Source organism: Nicotiana sylvestris, chromosome 9 (assembly GCF_000393655.2).
Source record: "Nicotiana sylvestris chromosome 9, ASM39365v2, whole genome shotgun sequence".
NCBI classification, from domain to species: domain Eukaryota; kingdom Viridiplantae; phylum Streptophyta; class Magnoliopsida; order Solanales; family Solanaceae; genus Nicotiana; species Nicotiana sylvestris.
Genome location: NC_091065.1, coordinates 51,110,013 through 51,129,343, shown reverse-complemented (window position 1 = coordinate 51,129,343; position 19,331 = coordinate 51,110,013). Strand labels below are relative to the sequence as shown.

At 38.1% G+C, this 19,331-nt stretch overlaps 1 protein-coding gene and 1 non-coding gene across 2 annotated transcripts; one reads left to right on the top strand and one right to left on the bottom strand.

Moving 5' to 3' along the window:
• The first annotated feature begins 1,309 nt into the window (after positions 1–1,309).
• Positions 1,310–4,799, top strand: LOC138877027 (uncharacterized). Its single transcript, XM_070156421.1, has 4 exons — positions 1,310–2,755; positions 2,826–2,957; positions 3,033–3,745; positions 3,818–4,799. Exons 1-3 carry the CDS (start codon positions 2,068–2,070, stop codon positions 3,128–3,130), a joined length of 918 nt encoding a protein of 305 aa, XP_070012522.1. The 5' UTR covers positions 1,310–2,067; the 3' UTR covers positions 3,131–3,745; positions 3,818–4,799.
• Positions 4,800–17,051: 12,252 nt separating this feature from the next.
• Positions 17,052–17,158, bottom strand: LOC138878799 (small nucleolar RNA R71). Its single transcript, XR_011402575.1, has one exon. It is a non-coding gene; the product is annotated as a small nucleolar RNA R71 (small nucleolar RNA).
• Between the last annotated feature and the right edge of the window lie 2,173 nt (positions 17,159–19,331).

The window sequence follows — 19,331 nt, the reverse complement described above, 5'->3', positions numbered from 1 at the left end:
CTTTACTGGATCTCAATACCTCTATCCCGAAAAATATTTCAGCTTCCCAAGATCTTCTAATTTAAACGTCTGATGTAGAGAGTATCTTTCGTCTCCTGAATAAACTGATCACTGGACCCTTATAATCAGTAGATCATCAACATATATTAAGATAGCCACAAGGTCTATCCCTTTCTTCTTTGTAAATAATGAAGTAAGTCTTCAGTAAGCTTGATATTCATTGCTTTGATGCACGTTTCAACCTATACAAATACTTTACCAACTTGCACACCTTTATTTCCCCATGTCTCTTAAATTCTTGATGTATCTCCATGTATACTTTTTCATACAAATATCCTTTCAAGAAAGCATTATATTTATTTGATATATATTCCATCCTTTGGAGCTACTAATGGAATGACAGATCTCATAGTCGCCATTTTCATTAACTAGTGAGAATGTCTCATGATAGTTCAATTCCTCTCTTAGATTGTATCATTTGGCAACTAATATAGCCTTATATCTTTATACTTTCCCATTAACTTTAAACTCTATATTGTATACCTACTTTGAGCGAATTGTATTCGTTCCTTTGGGCAAATCCACTATCTCCCATGTCTTGTCCAAGGTTTTGGTTTCTAGCTCTATTGCTTCAATCCACCTCTTGCCCTTTGAAGCTTCTATTAAAATCTGTGGTTCTGTGAGTATTGAAATTTGTATTTTGTTGGGAGCCTTCTAGAGTACAGATAATTAGAGAGTGGATATAAAGTGACTCCGTGTGCCTTCTTTACGGTCACGTAATCCTATAACCATAAAGGCTCTTTAGTATTTCTTTGAGATCTTCTCAATGCATGAGCTCCAAACTCAGAATTTTCAAGCTCAAGTTCTGATTCTGCAGTTTGTAAACATTTCTATTGGCTCGACTTCAAGTTCATTTGCAGTAGACTTTCCAGCTGACGTTGTTGTATCCACTAAGTCATCAGTATTGTTATCAGCAACGTGTAGATTCTATTAGGACATCCACGCGAACATGAACATGACTGTTTAACCAAAAAATGGAATTTTAGTCAAAACTAGAATTTAGAAGAACACGGGTTACTGATAATCGAAAGAATATGTAAAAGAGAGTAATTTGGGTAGCAAGAATATAATCAGGAGAAAAACAAAAAAATAAAGTTTATTCCAATAGTGTTTCGTGTCCTTACAATTGATCAGATATCTCCCTTTTATAGATATTTTGGGGATATGCGTTTTGCCCAAATCATAATAAGGCTATTATGAATAATTAAAGATATTGAATGCTACGTTACATAATCATTATATTCAATACAAATTCTCTAACATATTCAGCATTTAATGCCTATTAAATACTGTATCTACACTCTTTTCTATTGTCAGATCCATTCCTTTTGATTCTTGGATATAAATGTCTTAAATAGGTACAGACACTGAATCCTTCGAATAACCGCCCGTGCCTCTTCCTTTGCCTTTGCTCGTTTCCGTTGCTGCTCGTGCCTCTTGGCTAATTGTAATTCTTTGACCATTTGACCAGTCCACGTGTCTTGACACGTCACCTTTATATACAATTTTCCCCAATACAAATAGTCCCCCCACTTTCTATTTATTCATCAATTGAATATTTGGGAAGTGGATTTCATTAAAAGAGAATTTTTGTCACCATTAATGCTATGACAAAATTGACGCTTCCATTTAATGCTTTGTACATGTGTCATTTTTCCATTGGTTCTGCAGTTTTGCAGCCCTTTTCAAGGTTTTTTATAGCTCCACTATTCACGAAGTGCCAGTTATCATTATTATGGTCCTTCCATCACTGCACTTTTACCTTTGGCGGTTGCTTATCGATATAAATATAACTTCTTTCCTTGTCTTTTACCTCATAAAGCTTATTGAATACTTAATTCTCCAAATCTCTGTTTACTTCTTCCTCGCATCATTCTTCTTCTCTATGTCTTCACCAAACCTAACCCTAGGAGAGTTCCCATTGTTGGTACCTTTCCCAATTCCCCCATTAGGCATAGAAGAGGAGGTAGGCTTCGTAGCTTAGGATCTATTCGTGGTGGTCCGTCTATGCCTTCTCCTAGTTCTGGTCCTTCTTCTAGAACCAGAGGTTCCCTTTCTCACAAATCTTCTTCTAGGGGTAAAGAACCTTCTGAACCATTACGTGAGCCTTTAGTAGAGGAGATAGTCCCTACAGAACTATCTTTTTACCATGATAGGGAATCTCTTAGAAACCAGGTTTCCGCTTTAGATCGTGCTGACGCTTACCCCACTCAAATTACAGAAGTTTTGACTCCTGTAGTTCGTAAAGACTGCCATTGGAGTAACGATTTTCCCATTATTATCCCTAATCCAAATCAGAGAATTACTTCTTATTTGACTGGGTTCTCTTTTGTTTACACATACCCTTTCACTTTAGGGTTCAAACTAGCTATTGACCCAGTCATTCTTGAATTTTGCAGTTTTTTCAATGTCTGTTTGGGTCAAATTGGCCCAATCATATGGAGGGCTGTTGCCTGTTTAAGGCATTTAACCACTGAAGCTGAAGTTCCTTTTACTTTCCCTCACCTGATTCATCTTTACTCTTCTAGGCTTTTTCGCAATGGTGTTTTTACACTAGTAGCCAGGAGCAAGAGGGTTTTGGTGAACCCTGAAGATGACAAGGACCGTGGCTGGTACGCCCGGTTTGTTGCTGCCCCCACTGTTGGTTTAGTGGGTGAGAATAAAGTTCCCTTCTCTGAGAAGTGGAATTTTGCACGTAAGTCTTTTATCCATCTCGTGCCTTTTTCCTTCAAGTTTATCAACTTCTCTAATTTTGCTTTTTTTAGCAACCATGAGAGTTGTGGAGGATGTTCCCAATTTCCGTGGTTGGATAGATAAATTGCTGAAGACCGCACCAATGGATGGTAGGTCTTGGAAAACACTTTCTAACCATTTCGGTTGGAAAGTAAAGACTCATGGTAAGAGTTTATATTTTGTTCTTTCATGCCTATATTTTCCTTTATTGTTCTAACTTCCATCCTTCTTTTTATCAGGATTTGCTATTCGAGAAGTTACTGCTGAAGCAGTTGCGGCCTCTCGTGTCTCTTCGGGAACCCGTATCTCTTTAGAAAGAGCCCAAGAAATAGTCTAGGGTTCTTCTTGTGTGAAAAAGAAAACTATTGAAGAAGAAGACTCTGAAGAAGAGGAAAATAGGGGTTCCCCGGTGACGAGGCCACGAGCTAGGAGACGCATCGTCTCTGATGACGAAGCTGAAGTTTCCCCTCGTCTTTCTGTTTCTCTTACCGAACCTGTTGAAACCCCAGTAATAATTCCTGACGATGACGTCACTCCCCATGATACTCATGAGTCTATTGATCAACTTTTCATCAGTGGTTTTGGTAGTGGAAGTTTAGGGCCTGTTTTAGATGAAATACCCTTATCTTCTTTTTCAACTCCCGTGCCCGTGATTCCTTCCTTACCAGCCCCAGCTGTTTCTGTTCCTTCTTCTACTATTTTCACTTCCTCTATCGCTCCTCCTTAGACAATTCCCCCTCTTATCGTTCACCATACGGAAGTAGGATCTTCAAGTAGAAGTACTGCTATGAGGAGGGTAACTATTGAATTTCCTGCTGATAGCAACCTTTTGAGGAAGTCAGGTCAGGTAGATGTATGGCTGGAGCCTTTAATTGGCCCAATTGAAAAAGTAAAGCTGGAGAGCCATAGTTCCCTAACTCTAATGAATGATATCGTGCATGCCACTTTGAAGGTATTTTCCTTCTCTCCCTTCTTTTTTGTAAATTTTTTTATCTTTAGGATTCTTATTTCCCTTCTTTTTTAGGCCAATGTTATTGGCACAGAAATGATGAACAGAATCCCCCTTTTAGAGAAGGTAGCACGTGATTCTCAATTGGAGGCGATCAATTGAAGGAACAATTTGAGAGTGCACAAATTGATATGGAAGATTTACAAGAGAGCAAGAGTACCTTAGAGCAGTAGGTGCGGGCTTTAACTTCAGAGTTGGCGGTTGTAAAAGCTTCCTCAAGCCGAGCAAAAAAAGAAAAAGAACGTCTCGAATCTTCCTTCTCAGAGTAACGGTCTAAGGCCAGTGAAGAGAACAAAGAGTTGAAGGCTCTTTTGAGTCAAAAAGAAGTTTACACTGGGGAGCTCGTGCAAAGCTTAACTCAAGCACAAGAAGACCTTCAAGTCTCTGCTGATAAGGTACATCCTTTAGAGAGCTCCCATGCCTCTCTTCAAGCTTCTTACAACTCTGCCTTGGCTGAAAATGAAGAGCTAAAGAATGAGATTGTTGATTGGGAAAATGATTATAAGACCCTTGAAGAAAAATTTGCTGTTGAGGTAAGTTGGACATTTTTGAATTCACGTCGTGATACCCTAATTGAAGCTGGCCAAGAAAACTTCAACCTGGAGTCGAAGTTAGCTAAGATCAATGAAACCATTGAAAAAGCTCAACAAACTCAGGACTTCCCTTCTCCCGTGGTTGAAGCTCCCGTGAATGTTGAAGCTGATACGGGTATCCCAACTCTTTCAAGCCCAATCGAGCCTGTTGCTGCAAGCCAAGTTGAAACCGCATCTGTTGATGCACCTACCCAAATTGAGCCCGCTGCTATTGATGTTCCTGCTTCAGTTCCACAAACTTCTCAGTGACCAGTTTTAATTATTTGAATGATTTTGTTTTTGTTTTTATTTTGGAAAATTGTAATCAAACCCTTAGCTTCATTTGAGGGTTGATTTTGGAAACGCAAGTCCCCAAGTACTTTATGGGGCAATATGTATAAACAATTTCATAGTTTTATGACTAAGTTCGAACTTAGTCTTAGAATTTTTACATATTAAGAAGTTTTTCATGTTATTATCTTAAACTTCTGTTTGCTTTATTCTTGCCTTTATTTTTAAGGACTTACAGAATAATTTGCATTTTTGTTTTTCGAAGATGCTTCTGTTAACCTCATGACTAATTAATTTAAACATGAGTTTTATAAAAGAGGGCCCTTTTATATTTCGACACTTAATGAAGAAGACGTCTCAACTTCATAATGGTGTTGTCATACGATAAAAGAAATAGGAACACACATGTTTCTTTGAAATAACTTTGACAAGTTTTGAATAATACTTTACATGTATTTGAATTACATCTATAACTTTCTCGTAACTGTTTTTCTTGTAACAGATTTTTTCAAAAGAAAAATAATAGACACGGGGTTTTTCCTTATAACCCGTTTTAGTACATAGCCTTTACACTAACTATAATGAGGTTTTTCTTTGGCCTTAGATCGTGGCTCCATCTCGTGACTTGGTGACTTTTACTCTGCACTTGTCTCTTTTAGGCTTGATTTTTCCTTAATCTTCTTTGCCTTGTTTATACACATATCTGTGTATATTATGTAGTCCCCCAAGTGTTTGAGTGTTGAAGTATGAAGCTTCGAGCACTTGATAGTTTCTCTCATTTGGTCCTTTTCCTGAAAAGGAAAAACATACGGGACTCAGAGGTGCGATTATAGATGAAGACTGCTTAACCCGTTTGAATTTCTATTAGAATAATTGTAACCCTAGGCCAGGAATTTTAGGTTATTTCGTGTGCCTTACAGGTCGTGACTCATCATTTAGTACGGGTTAGCTTTTTGCCTATCATCTAAAATCGTTAGTAAAATTTTAACAATTCAAAAATTAAATTTAAAATGGTGATACCTGACCGTGGGTATTTCTTAGAAATAATATCTCTTCAAATGAACAACATTCCAATGTGAAGGTAGTATCTTGCCATCCATTGTCTCCAACTCATATGCTCCCTTTCCTGCAATATCACGAACTCTATAGGATCCTTCTCATGTTGGACTTAATTTACCCGCATTAGCTTCCTTTGTAGATTGAAAAACCTTTTTAAGCACAAAGTCCCCCACTTTGAAGAATCTGAGGCGTGCTTTTCGGTTGTAATATCGTTCTATGACTTGCTTTTGTGTTGCCATTCTTATTAATGCAGCTTCTCTCCTCCCCTCGAGTAAATCTAGATTGACCCACATCTCCTCGTCATTAGATTCTTGTGTTGCCTGTGTGAATCGTGTACTTGGTTTCCTTATCTCAACTGGAATTAAAGCCTCAGCTCCATAAATAATGAAAATGGTGTTTCTCCTGTACTTGTTTTTGCAGTTGTGCGATATGCCCATAAAACTCCAGGTAACACTTCAGTCCAGTTAACTTTTGATTCCTCTAATCGTTTTTTAAATTATTGATAATAACCTTGTTCGTTGATTCTGCTTGCCTATTACCCACCGGATGATAAGGTGTTGAAGTAATCCTTTTAATTTGCCAACTTTGAAAGAATTCCGTGATTTGAGCTCCAATAAATTGAGGGCCATTATCACACACGATCTCCTTTGGTACACCAAATCGGCATATGATATTCCGCCAAAAAAATTTTTGACTTTCTTTTCTCGCACCTGTTTAAATGCTCCTGCCTCCACCCATTTAGTAAAATAATCGGTGAGTATGAGCAGAAACTTTACATGTCCTTTTTCTTGTGGTAATGGACCCACGATATCCATTCCCCATTGCATAAATGGCCATGGCAATGACCATGTGTAATAACTCCGCGGGTCTATGCATATTGTTACCATATCTTTGACATTTATCACATTTGGCCACGAAACTTTCTGCTTCTTCTTCCATCTTAGGCTAGTAATAACCTGCCCTAATTAAGGTTCTTACCAATGACCTTCCTCCTGCGTGATCCCCGCAATGTCCTTCGTGTATTTCTTTCATTACATACTCCGTTTGCGAAGGTCTGAGGCATCTTGATAAGGGACCACCGAACATTTTACGATATAAATTGCCTTGCTTTAAGCAGTACCGAGCAGCCTTCTTTCGAAGCGCATGAGCTTTTTTCTTATCATCAGGGACTGTACCATATTGCAAAAAAGCAACAATCTCGTTCCTCCAATCCCAAGTTAAATTATTAAAATTTACCTTATTCTTATCAAGATCGAGAACTGAATGAAATAAATGTATAACTGAGGCGTTTGCATCGCTTGCCACATCAGCTACAAATGCGAGATTGGCTAGGGCGTCCGCTTCAACATTTTCATCCCTTGGTATTTGTATAACTTTCTAGGTTTGAAATTGCTTTATCAATTCCCGTACCTTTTCTAAGTATTGTTGCATCTTTGCTTCCCTAGCTGTATAAGTCCCCACCATTTGATTAACCACAAGTTGCGAATCACTCTTAATTATAATCTGATTTATGCCAAGCTCTCGTGCTAATTCTAGACCTGCAATCATAGCCTCATACTCCGCTTCATTGTTAGTTATGGAGTGACATTTAATAGCTTATCGAATAGTCTCATTCGTAGGTGGTACCAAGACTATCCCTAAACCTGCACCTTTTATATTAGATGAGCCATCAGTGAATAAAGTCCAAGTTCCCGGGTTAGCTCCATTGAATACCTGCAATTCCTTTTTTGCTTCTAATTGCATCCCTTGGCTAAAATCAACCATGAAATCAGCTAACACTTGTGATTTTATAGCAGTTCTAGGTTGGTATGTGATTTCGTATTCACTTAACTCTATTGCCCACTTAGATAACCTACCTGATAACTCATGCTTATGTAATATATTACGTAAAGGGTAGGTAGTTACTACAGCGATAGGATGACACTGAAAGTAAAGTCTTAACTTTCTAGATGCCAAGATTTAAGGCAAGTGCAAGTTTTTCTAACTGAGGATACCGCGTCTCCGCATCTAACAAAGATTTACTAATATAGTAGATAGGGAATTGTTTACCTTGTTCTTCTCGAACCAAAGCAGCGCTTACCGCAACTTCTGAAACAACAAGGTAAATGAGTAGTCTTTCCCCAGCCTTTGGTTTTGCCAGCAAAGGTGGATTTGATAAGTACATTTTCAAATTCTTGAGTTCCTGTTGACATTCTTCATTCCATTCAAAATGATCCTGCTTCTTAAGGGTTGAGAAGAATTTAAAACACTTCTATGATGATTTAGAAATGAATCTTCCCAAGGCTGCAATTCTCCCTATTAATCTTTAAACTTCTTTCTTGTTTGAAAGTATATCAGGGATTTCCTCAATGGCCTTAATCTGTGCAGGATTCACTTCAATACCACGGTTAGAAACAAGAAAACCCAAAAACTTACCTGATGCAATGCCAAATGCACATTTTTCGGGATTTAACTTCATATTAAAGTTATGCAAAATTGAAAATGTGTCAGATAAGTGTGATATGTGATCTTTTGAATACTGAGTTTTAACAAGCATATTATCTATATATACCTCCATAGTCTTTCCTAAATGCTATTGAAACATTTTGGTAACTAACCTCTAATACGTTGCACCTGCATTCTTCAGACCAAAGGGCATTACCTTATAACAGTAAGTCCCCCTGTCTGTTATGAATAAAGTTTTTTCTTCATCTCCCGGATCTATTTTAATCTGATTATAACCTGAATATGCATCTAAAAAACTTAGTAGTTCGTGACCTATAGTTGCACCAATCAATTGATCTATGTGTGTTAGTGGAAAAGAATCTTTAGGGCATGCTTTATTAAGATCTATATAATCTACACAAACCCGCTACTTACCGTTCTTCTTAGGAACTACAACAGTGTTAGCTAACCTGTTAAGATACTTTACCTCACGAATGGAATCAATTTGTAGCAATATTTGGACTTCTTCTTGAATCACCCGATTCTTGAAAGTTCCTTACTTTCTTTCCTTTTGCTTGACAGGAGGGTATGATGGATCTTCATTTAGTTTATGAGTCACCACCTTCGGTGGTATCCCTGTCATGTCAGAATGGGACCAAGCAGTCCACGTTAGTTTTCAAAAATTTAATTAACTTATCTCTCATACCTTGGCAAAGATTGGCTCCAACATAGAATTTTTTATCAGGCCATTGAGCAAATAACACGACAGACTCTAATTACTCTATTGTTGTTTTGATATTTTCATCCTCTTCTGGTTCTTGAATGGTATCAGGCCTTGAATCTACATCTATTTTCCCTTGTTCAGTTGAGGTTTGTGTTGTGGTGTCCTCAACTGCCTTCTGTGATTGCTATTTACTTTCATTTCTCGTGCTTGTATCTGTAACAGAGTTGATAGCCCTGGCTGTATGTTGATCTCCACGAATTTGATAGATTCCCCATGGCGATGGAAATTTAATAACCTGATGCAAGGTTGAAGGAACAACATCCATTTCGTGGATCTATGGTCTCCCAAGAATCATGTTGTAAGCCATCTCCATATCTACCACCTGGAAATTTGTATCTTTAACGACTCCTTCAGCGAATGTGGTAAGTGTTACCTTTCCTTTTGTGAGGACACTAGAATTATCAAATCCAGATAGAGTATGCCCCTTTGTATCACTTTATCTTCAACTTGCATCTCACGTAATACTCTTAGTAAAATAATGTTCACGGAACTACCTGGATCAATCAAAACTCGTTTCACATTAGTATTATGTACAATTAAAGATATTACCAGTGCGTCGTTATGAGGGGTTAATATGCCATCTGTATCTGTGCCATTGAATGTAATGTTGTCTTCCTCTAAAACATGCCGCACCCATTTCCCTTGGGTAATTGTTACTTTGGAAATTTTGTTAGCTGCGGTATATGATATACCATTGACGTCTTCACCCCCACTTATAACGTTGACAGTTCTTTTGGGAGAAGGTGGTTTTGGAGGCTCCTGCCTGTTCTTCATGTAAGCTTGCTTGCCTTTCTCACTGAACAACTCAGTAAGATACCCTTGTTTTAATAAATGATCAATCTCACTTTGTAAAATCTGCAATCTGCTATTTTATGTCCGTGGTCATTATGAAACTCGCACCAATGGTTAGGGTTGCGCCTGTTTGGATTCAATCTCATTTCCTTTGGCCATTGAACCTTATTTCCCATGCTTCTCAATACAGCTATGCGCTCGGAGGTGCTGACGTTGAAGTTGTAACCACCGAATCTCGCTTTTAAATTTCTATCATCATCTCGTAACTCATAGTTATTTCGCTCGTTCCTAAATCTTGATAAAGAACCTGATTATCTATTTCTTGATCTGCGATCGTACCTTTGATTATCCTGCTTTGACCATGAGTCCTTTCCCGCAGGTCCCATGTAAGGCTCGTACCTATTTTTACCGGATATTTTTCGGTCTCCGCACGTCTCAAACTTACCTTTTCTCCTTTTTGAAATCGTGGAATAGTATCTTCCTCAATTCTCAGCTTCGTGCTATACCTGTTATAAACATCATTCCACGTTGTAGCTAGGAATTCTCGAAGGCTTTCCTTGAGCCTCCTCGTAGCTTCCGAGCTTTTTTCATTCAAATTACTTGTGAAAGCTATAGTTGCCCAATTATCAGGTACACGTGGCAATGTCATTCTTTCACGTTGAAATTTATCCACGAATTCTCTAAGAAGTTTTGAGTCCCCTTGCTTGATTTTGAAAATATCCTCCATTCTTTTCTCTACTTTTTGAGCTCCCGAGTGTGCTTTGATGAAAGAATCTGCAAGCTCAGCAAAAGAATTTATAGAATTTTCGGGTAAAAGAGAATACCATGTTACCGCTCCTTTGGTGCGCATTTCACCAATTTTTTTGACTAATACTGATTCAATCTACTGCTTAGTCAAATTGTTGCCTTTTACACCCGTTGTGAATGCAGTCACATGATCTCGTGGGTCTGTTGTTCCATCATATTTTGGAATATTAGGAATTTTGTACTTTTTTGGAATTGGGAGTGGAGCAGCACTTGGCTTCCAGGGTTGTTGCGAATATCTATCCATATCTACCCCTTTGATTATGGGCGGCACCCCGGGTATCTGCTCTATGCGCTCACTTTGCTCCTTGAGCTGTTTCTGCAAGGTTAGTACTAAATTTTGTAAATCTGAATTAACTAAATTACCTGGTTCTCCATCTTGCGATTCACTAGGGGTTCCACCGTTGCCTGAATTAACAAGCCCAGAATGAGGGTTCTCCAGAGTGTTGTTATTTGGAGTAGGTGTGGGTGGTGCATCAGGTAACTAGCTAACCAAGGCCTGAACAACTTTATTGACCTGTGCGGTAATAAGTTTTTGCAAAGCCTCATCCATAGTTTCAACATTTTCGAATTGAGCCTGTCCATCTGTATGAGATCCCTCAGGAGTGCCTTCACGAGATCGCCGAGGAGAGCCTTGTGGAGAAATAATCAGTGCGTTATTATCCTGAGGGTCTCTCTGAAGTTGTTGGTTTATTTGGTTTTCTTGGTTTCCTTGAATGTTGTCATTGTTGTTCGACATAGTTGATGCAACAAGGAAAGTTAAGCTAAAAGAAAATAGATTATCAGATTCCCGGTAACGGAACCAGTTTGTTTAACAAAAAAATGGAATTTTAGTTAAAGCTATAATTTAGAAGAACACGGGTTACTGATAATCGAAAGAATATGTAAAAGAGAGTAATTTGGGTAGCAAGAATATAATTAGGAGAAAAACAAAAAAAATAAAGTTTATTCCAATAGTGTTTCGTGCCCTTACAATTGATCAAATATCTCCCTTTTATAGATATCTTGGGGATATGCATTTTGCCCAAATCATAATAAGGCTATTATGAATAATTAAAGATATTGAATGCTACGTTACATAATCATTATATTCAATACAAATTCTCTAACGTATTCAGCATTTAATGCCTATTAAATACTGTATCTGCACTCTTTTCTATTGTCAGATCCATTCCTTTTAATTCTTGGATATAAATGTCTTAAATAGGTACGAGCACTGAATCCTTCGAATAACCGCCCGTGCCTCTTCCTTTGCCTTTGCTCGTTTCCGTTGCTGCTCGTGCCTCTTGGCTAATTGTAATTCTTTGACTATTTGACCAGTCTACGTGTCTTGACACGTCACCTTTATATACAATTTTTTCCAATACAATGACCAATGTTAGTTTCTGCAGACACAACAGGCAAAAAACTATTATAACATCACTTTTCGTTTGAAGCAAATAAAGCCAAGTATATATAGAATTATCATCCATAATCGTCAAGAAGAAATACTTTCTATCATGTGTAAGAAATTTATAGGGACTCCATACATCCATATGCAAAAGAAATAAAGGTCTGTCACTCCTAGTCACACTTCTAGGGAAAATCATTCTACATTACTTAGCCGAGTGGCAAATTGAATAATCATTATTCACTGATAAATCAACAGTTTTATTCTAAAAGAACTCTATATTTTCATTGTACTAATAGAGGCATGGAAATAATCTTTTATTCCATAGGCTGCCATATTCCACAATCTTCTAAGTTATTGCAGCAACAACATGCTTCATCAACCTTCATGTATGCCTATTCTGGTCATATACAAGCCGCCACTTTCTCTACCCATTCTCCTCACATTATCACTCCAATGATCCTGAAATACATAGAAATCAAGAATGAAGTGACATAGCAAGAGAGTTTCTTAGTCAGTTTGGAAACAGACAAGAGATTAACCTTGAAGTTTGGGAAAAATAACATATTCTTGACTATCAAGTCCTTAAGACAAATTGCACTACTATTATGAGTAATATATTTCTTTTTATCCGTGGGAAAATGAACAAGTTCTCTAGATCTAGAATTCAATTTATTCTTAGTTTGCAACACATTTACGATAGTAGTAGTGTGATGGAAAACACCTGAATCAATTATCCACTCAGAACAAGATAATTGACCATACAATAAGCAACTATACCTTCCATGTTCACTCGAGGCACGATGCTGTCGTTGCTCAACATATTTAGAATCTATCTATACTGGCTTTTAGTGAAAAGCAGCCCCTTGCGGAAACAATATTGCCATTTTTTTTATCCACATATGCTGGCTTCTCATACTCATAATCACTAGTGACATTATTAACTGCATATTCTATTTTTTTCTTAAAATCAGCAAGATACCCTGTTAGTTTTTGATAATTCTCCTTTAAGTGACCAGTTTATTATCATGATCATACTTCAAGAGTGGTTTTACTCTTATAGGGTTGTCCTTTCTCAGCCTGCATAGTCATAAGTGTTGGGTTCATGCCCATGTTGTCCATCCAGGCCTAATAGCCTAATCCTATTCTCTTTTGGTTTTCATTCTTATTTGTAATTGGATTCGATTTATTCCTATTTTGAGTGGATTTTGGCTTTAAGATAAAGCACCACTCATGATCTATAAATAGGACAACCTTGGAGAATTATTCTATCTCATTGATACAAGTCTTTGAAAGACTTAAGCACATAAGAGTGGTTTTTGAGAGAGCTTTCGTCAAGAGAGAAGAGAGAAGAAAAATATTTGTTTTGCTGCAGATTTTTATTCCAACCAACCAACATTCAAATCATGTTTTCTGATTCTTTAACCGTTGGATTGGGCTTAAATTTTGACCGAGTGTTCATACCATCTCGATCTTGGATTTGAATGGTGAAGATCGGATTTGGTATCTCGTAGCATCTGATTACGAGCCTCGAACAACAGATTCATTTTGTGGATTATACTCTTTCTTCAATTGATTAGTTGTTGCTCTTGTTATAGTTGTTGCTCCGTGTTTGGCACTTGTTGTGTAGCCAATTTGGAGAACTTTTGTAACCCTTTTATTGTTATAGTGGAGGTTTTTGGATCTTTGTGATCCTGTGGTTTTTACTTTCGATTTGAAGGGTTTTCCACGTTAAAATTTGGTGTTGTTTATCTTCTTTATTTTCGGGTTTGCCTCTTCCTCGTCATAACAATAAGAGTAGAAATAGCATGGGATAGCCATTTTTAATATGATATTTAGTTTTTATCCAGTATTTTTAATATTTAGCAAAAATAGTCACTACTTTATTAAAATTAATACAAAAAGATGTTTTTACCCTTTCTTCATGAGTGATATGTAAATATTAAGGACATGGTGTCCTTAATATTTACAGTGCACACATGAAGTTAGGGACGCCCATGTCCTTAACATTTACACTGCACATATGAAGTTAAAGCTTGACAGAACACTTTGTCCTTAAAATTTACAAAACATTCATGAAGTTAAGGACACCATGTCCTTAATATTTACACAACATTCATAAAGTTAAGGATACTATGTCCTTAACATATACACTGCATATATGAAGTTAAGGACACAATGTCCTAAAGTTTAACAACAAAAGGTGCAAATACAAGTTAAGGACATTATGTCCTTAACATTTACACATCACACATAAAGTTAAGGAGCCCATGTCCTTAATATTTACACTGCACATATGAAGTTACGGACATGACATGACACTTTGTCCTTAATATTTACACATCATTCATGAAGTTAAGGACACCATGTCCTTAATATTTATACAGCACCCATGTCTAGCACAGTGGTATTTTTGTCCGGATGGATAAAAATTTATTAAACACTATCTAAAGAGTAAATACATTTTAAATAATGGCTAAAGAGTAAAGACATCTCTAAGGCTAACTGTGCATTTCCCCGTCATAAGACCACCTATGCCTCCTAAAGCAGGGAAATGACTAGACCGCTAGCTTTCATCATCACTTATCATTGCTTAAGCTTAGTTAAGTGTTGGCTCTATTATCTTCATGCGAATTTGTCTCCTTGCCTTGTCATATGACTCATTGAAACCACTCAGAAACTGGTCGGTCATGGGGCTTCCCTCTGCCAAGAATTGAGAGAAAAGCAATTGCTATCGATGAAGGCGTTCAATGTAATCCCTCGACTTTACACATTCATAAGCTGGCGAAGGCATCAATGTATCATATTCAACCACAAAGCTCTTTTATCATTGTGAAATAAGTATCAAAACAGTCATTCCCTTGTGAAATAGTCACAATTTCCCGATGTAATTGGAAAATATATACTAGATTAACTTTATCAGATCTCTCCTTTAGATCTTACTAAATATGCATTCGGCGCATAAGCAATTTCACTAATTAGGTTCTTCGATACTATATTTCTGATCTAGGAAAGTAAAATTGTATTATATATCTCTCATTCCTCATGTTAATTCTTTTTAAAGGAATCTTTTTTACAAGTGTCCATCAAGAACTCTAGTTTCTGCTTAGCTTGAAGAGCAATTAATAATAGGCTATATAGACGATATTTACACCCTAAATGCACCATGCGTTATTGTTGTTTTAAAGGCTAAATGATAACAAAATACTCTAATTAGTGTTCTTTTGCTTTGCAGGGACTAATCCAAGTTAGGAAGAGCCTATGGAGTATTTTGGAGTCAAGAAGGTGGATAAAAGGCCAATCAAGAAGAACCCGAGCGAAAATAAGCAAGAAAGAGGCAAAGAGGACTGGGCTTGAAGCCACCGCGACCACGGATGGACCGCGGTAGGCTAAGGAAGCGAGGCAAAATGTTTATCTCTTACCACGGTCGCGCCGCATTCTTGTCGCGGCCGCGGTAGACTGAGTAGTTGCCCAGAACGTTTGGGACTAAACTGTAAATCGGGGGAAACTTATTCCAAACCCTTATAAACTCAAGAAACTCGCCCAAGAAAGTTTTAAGCTTGTTTTTAGACTAATTTGGAGGCAAGAACAAGTGTGATAAGGGAAACCAAACATTAGAGTTTTTCTATTTTCTCTTTATTATTGCAATTGCACATCATGAATACTTTTGTAGTTTTATATTGCTTTGTTATGAGTAGCTAAACATTTGATCTAGGGTTGATGGAACCAATTGTTGGATGAAGTTTTGACTCAACTTTGTTATAATCAAGACGGGTTTATTATATGATTGTTCAACTATGTTTTGTATGGTGATTAATTGAATGGGCCCTTGATTAATCGTGTCTAATTGCCTTGTGTTGCTTGAGAAAGAATACTAGGTTAGTACAGCTGTTGAACACCACTTTTGGGTAATTGAAGAGATTCATTACTTGAACTTAAAAGTGAGGTTAGAGATAACGAAACTTTGGTGGGATAATTCAGAGTTGCGTAAATTATCAGCTGGAGTAGTTCAAGAGAATGCTCTAGTAAATTATCGTAGTTGATCGAAATATAATTGCGATAACCCATAGCTCATAATCCTCATAGAGTATTACATCGAGATTATAGCAAGAGAGTTAAGACTTAAGCTAGCAATTGGGGAAATCAATACCCTAGACCATTTTACCATTGAATTATCTTTGATTCAACATATTATTAGTTTTAATATCATTTTAAAGTAGTTAAACAAAAATCCAATATTTATTGATAAAAATCTTGCATCTGGAAATCGTTTGAGCTAATAGCATCACCAAGAGTTGTAATAAATAGGTTAGTTCCCTGAGGATTTGACTCCGGACTTAAAAACCAGATTATATTTGCAATGACCGCTTTGTCTTTTATAAGGCATTAGTTGGGAGTGATCAAATTTTAGCGCCGTTGCCGGGGAATTAACGGTTTATTTGTTACAACTTAGAAGTAGTGCTAGAATTATTAGTTTAGATCAATTTTCTACGGTGTTAAACAATTTTTTTCATTGAAATTCTCACGTTTGAACTCTTGTGGAATTCAGGTGTATGCCTAGAGATTCTTCGAGGACTGGTGAACTGCTTGAAGGACTCTCAAACCCCGAGAAAACATTCAGGGCATTAAACCATGCTAACAAAAAGAACAAACAGTCACAACAAACACACTAACCCGAATTTGAAATGGGTGACGTAAATAACGTCAACGAAAACATCAGGGATGATCCAGTTGACCCAAACGTCAGAGTGGTGGCACCTCTTGTGCCAGAAGCTGCACTTTATGATTGGGCACAACCAACAACTGACAACCTAGCCACCTCCATTGTTGTTCCCCCAATACAAGCAGAGACATTCCAGATCACCAACAACATGCTGCATCTTCTGCAGAATAAGGGATTGTTATCTGGGTTGCACATTGAAGACCCTTAACAACACTTGAAAATTTTTTTGTCGATTTGTGTGACCCAAAGGCAGCCAAATGTGACCCCAGAAGCTATCAAGCTGTTACTGTTTCTCTGTGACTAGAGATGCTCAAACTTGGCTGAATTCGCTTCCAATAAATTCCATTGTCACATGGGAGGAATTAGTCAAGCAGTTCCTGAACAAGTTTTACCCGCCCAACAAGACTGCAAGACAGATTGATGAGATATTGCAGTACAAGCAGCAGCCTACTGAGACCTTGCAGGAAACTTGGGAAAGATTCAAAGGGATGCTAGTGAAGTGTCCCCACCATGGTATTCCAGACCGGATACTCAGCCAAAGATTCTATATGGGGTTAGCAGACAATTTAAAAGCCAATGTAGATGCTTCAGCTGGGGGTGCATTTTTGAGCAAGACATTCACAGAGTGTAAAATCCTTCTTAATAAGATGTCCCAAAATTCGGGGTGGATGATGAGAGGTACGACCCTGACACCAATAGTGCATTCAGTTCCTCTTGACCCAAATAATTTGCATGTAGAGAACATATCCACACTCATTGACTCAGATGATTATATTGACAAAGAAGATTGATGAGATGGGTACAAAGCAAGTGCACATCATTGACACAACAAATAGAGGACTGTGTACACCCTGCATTAATCAGTCTTATGTGTGTTCATGGAGTGGAGAAGGTGACAACCAAGGGTTAAGAGAGGATATGAATTATGTCAACAATTTTGGGGGTTAGAGACAAGGAGGACAACAGTGGAGACAAACACCCAATCAGCAGTACAGACCAAACATGCCACAACCTGGAGCTATGCAGCCCCAAAGCCAAATAGTGCCATATCAGAGACAACATGGCTATCCATTGCAGAACCAGCAACAGTTGGCATATCAACCACCTCCTCAGCAACATGATGACAATATGGTAGAAATCAGGGGTATGCTTCAACAACTCATTGGAACAAATGGTAAGATGTAGGAAAAGTTGGCAGTGCATGACTCAGCAATAAAAAATATTGAAAATCTATTGGGACATCTATCCATGGCCTTAAACAATCGCTCCCAGGGAACATTGCCAGCCGACACGAACATTAACCCCAAGGAGCAAAACCTGAATCAGTTGATAGCAGTAAGTCTCCAGAATGGGAGAGATTTAGACAGGGAGCAAGAAGTTGCGCAATCCAGCAGAGAGACTATGCCAGCCGCTCTAGTTCTATTGGAGGTAGATGAATCAACGGAACTTACTGAAGTGGTGGTTGAACATGTTCAAGATGACAAGGGTAAGGCTAAAGAGAGTGAACAAGCTGCAGAACAGGTGGTACCTCTTGTGCCATAGAACCCCAACAAAGAGAAGCCAACAAGCAGTGCACAAAGGGTGATACCTGCACCATTCCCTCAAAAACTGGCAAAACAAAAGAAAGAAGATCAATGCAGGAAATTCATGGAGATGCTTCGTCAAATTCAATTGAATATTCCTCTGATGGATGCTTTAAGGGAGATGCCAGGCTATGCAAAGATGATGAAGGACCTAATGTCACGAAAATTTGACTTTCAGTACCTATCCACTGTAACTCTGACACAGACCTGCAGTGCAGTAGTGAGAAGACCCATGGCTCCTGTGTGACTTAGGAGCCAGTATAAACTTGATGCCTTTGGCAATATATACAAAAATAGGATTGACAGAGCTAGACCAACTTCGATGCTGCTGCAACTGGCTAACCGCATAGTTAAAAAGCCGACAGGGATTCTTGATGATGTACTGGTACAAGTGGGAAGTTTGTATTCCCATTCAGACTTTGTTATTCTGGACTGCTAGGTAGATGAGGAGATACCCATCATTCTAGGGAGGCCATTCTTAGCCACTGGGAGAGTATTGATCGATTATGAAACTGGGGAATTAAAAATAAGGTTGAACGATGAAGAAGTTATATTCAACATTCAGCAATCCATGATGAGACCCAGTGAGTATGCTAATTTCTCCCTAGTGGAGGCAGTTGATGTGATCCTGCATGAAGATGATAAGATCCTGATTGCTAAGGATCCATTGGGAGTTTGCTTGACAAATTTAGAGGAGATGGATGGTGAAGGGTTGGTAGAGTGGGTCATGGCACTCGAAGGCCAAAGATTTTGGAAGAGGGAACCTCAATTCGAGTCCCTTGAGTTAGAAAAGAGGGCTACACCACCGGCAAAACCATCAGTAGAGGAACCACCCAAACTGGAGCTGAAACCGCTTCCAACTCACCTCATGTATGCCTTTTTATGGCCTAATTCTACTTTACCTATTATTATATCATCCGATTTGCTATCTGTACAGGTGGAGCAACTCCTACAGGTGTTACAAGAATGTAAGACTGCCATTGGTTGGACCATGGCAGACATAAAGGGTATCAGCCCAGCTTTTTGTATGCACAAGATTCTCTTGGAAGAAGGGAACAAACCTTCCAGAGAACATCAATGAAGGCTGAACCCAAATATGAAAGATGT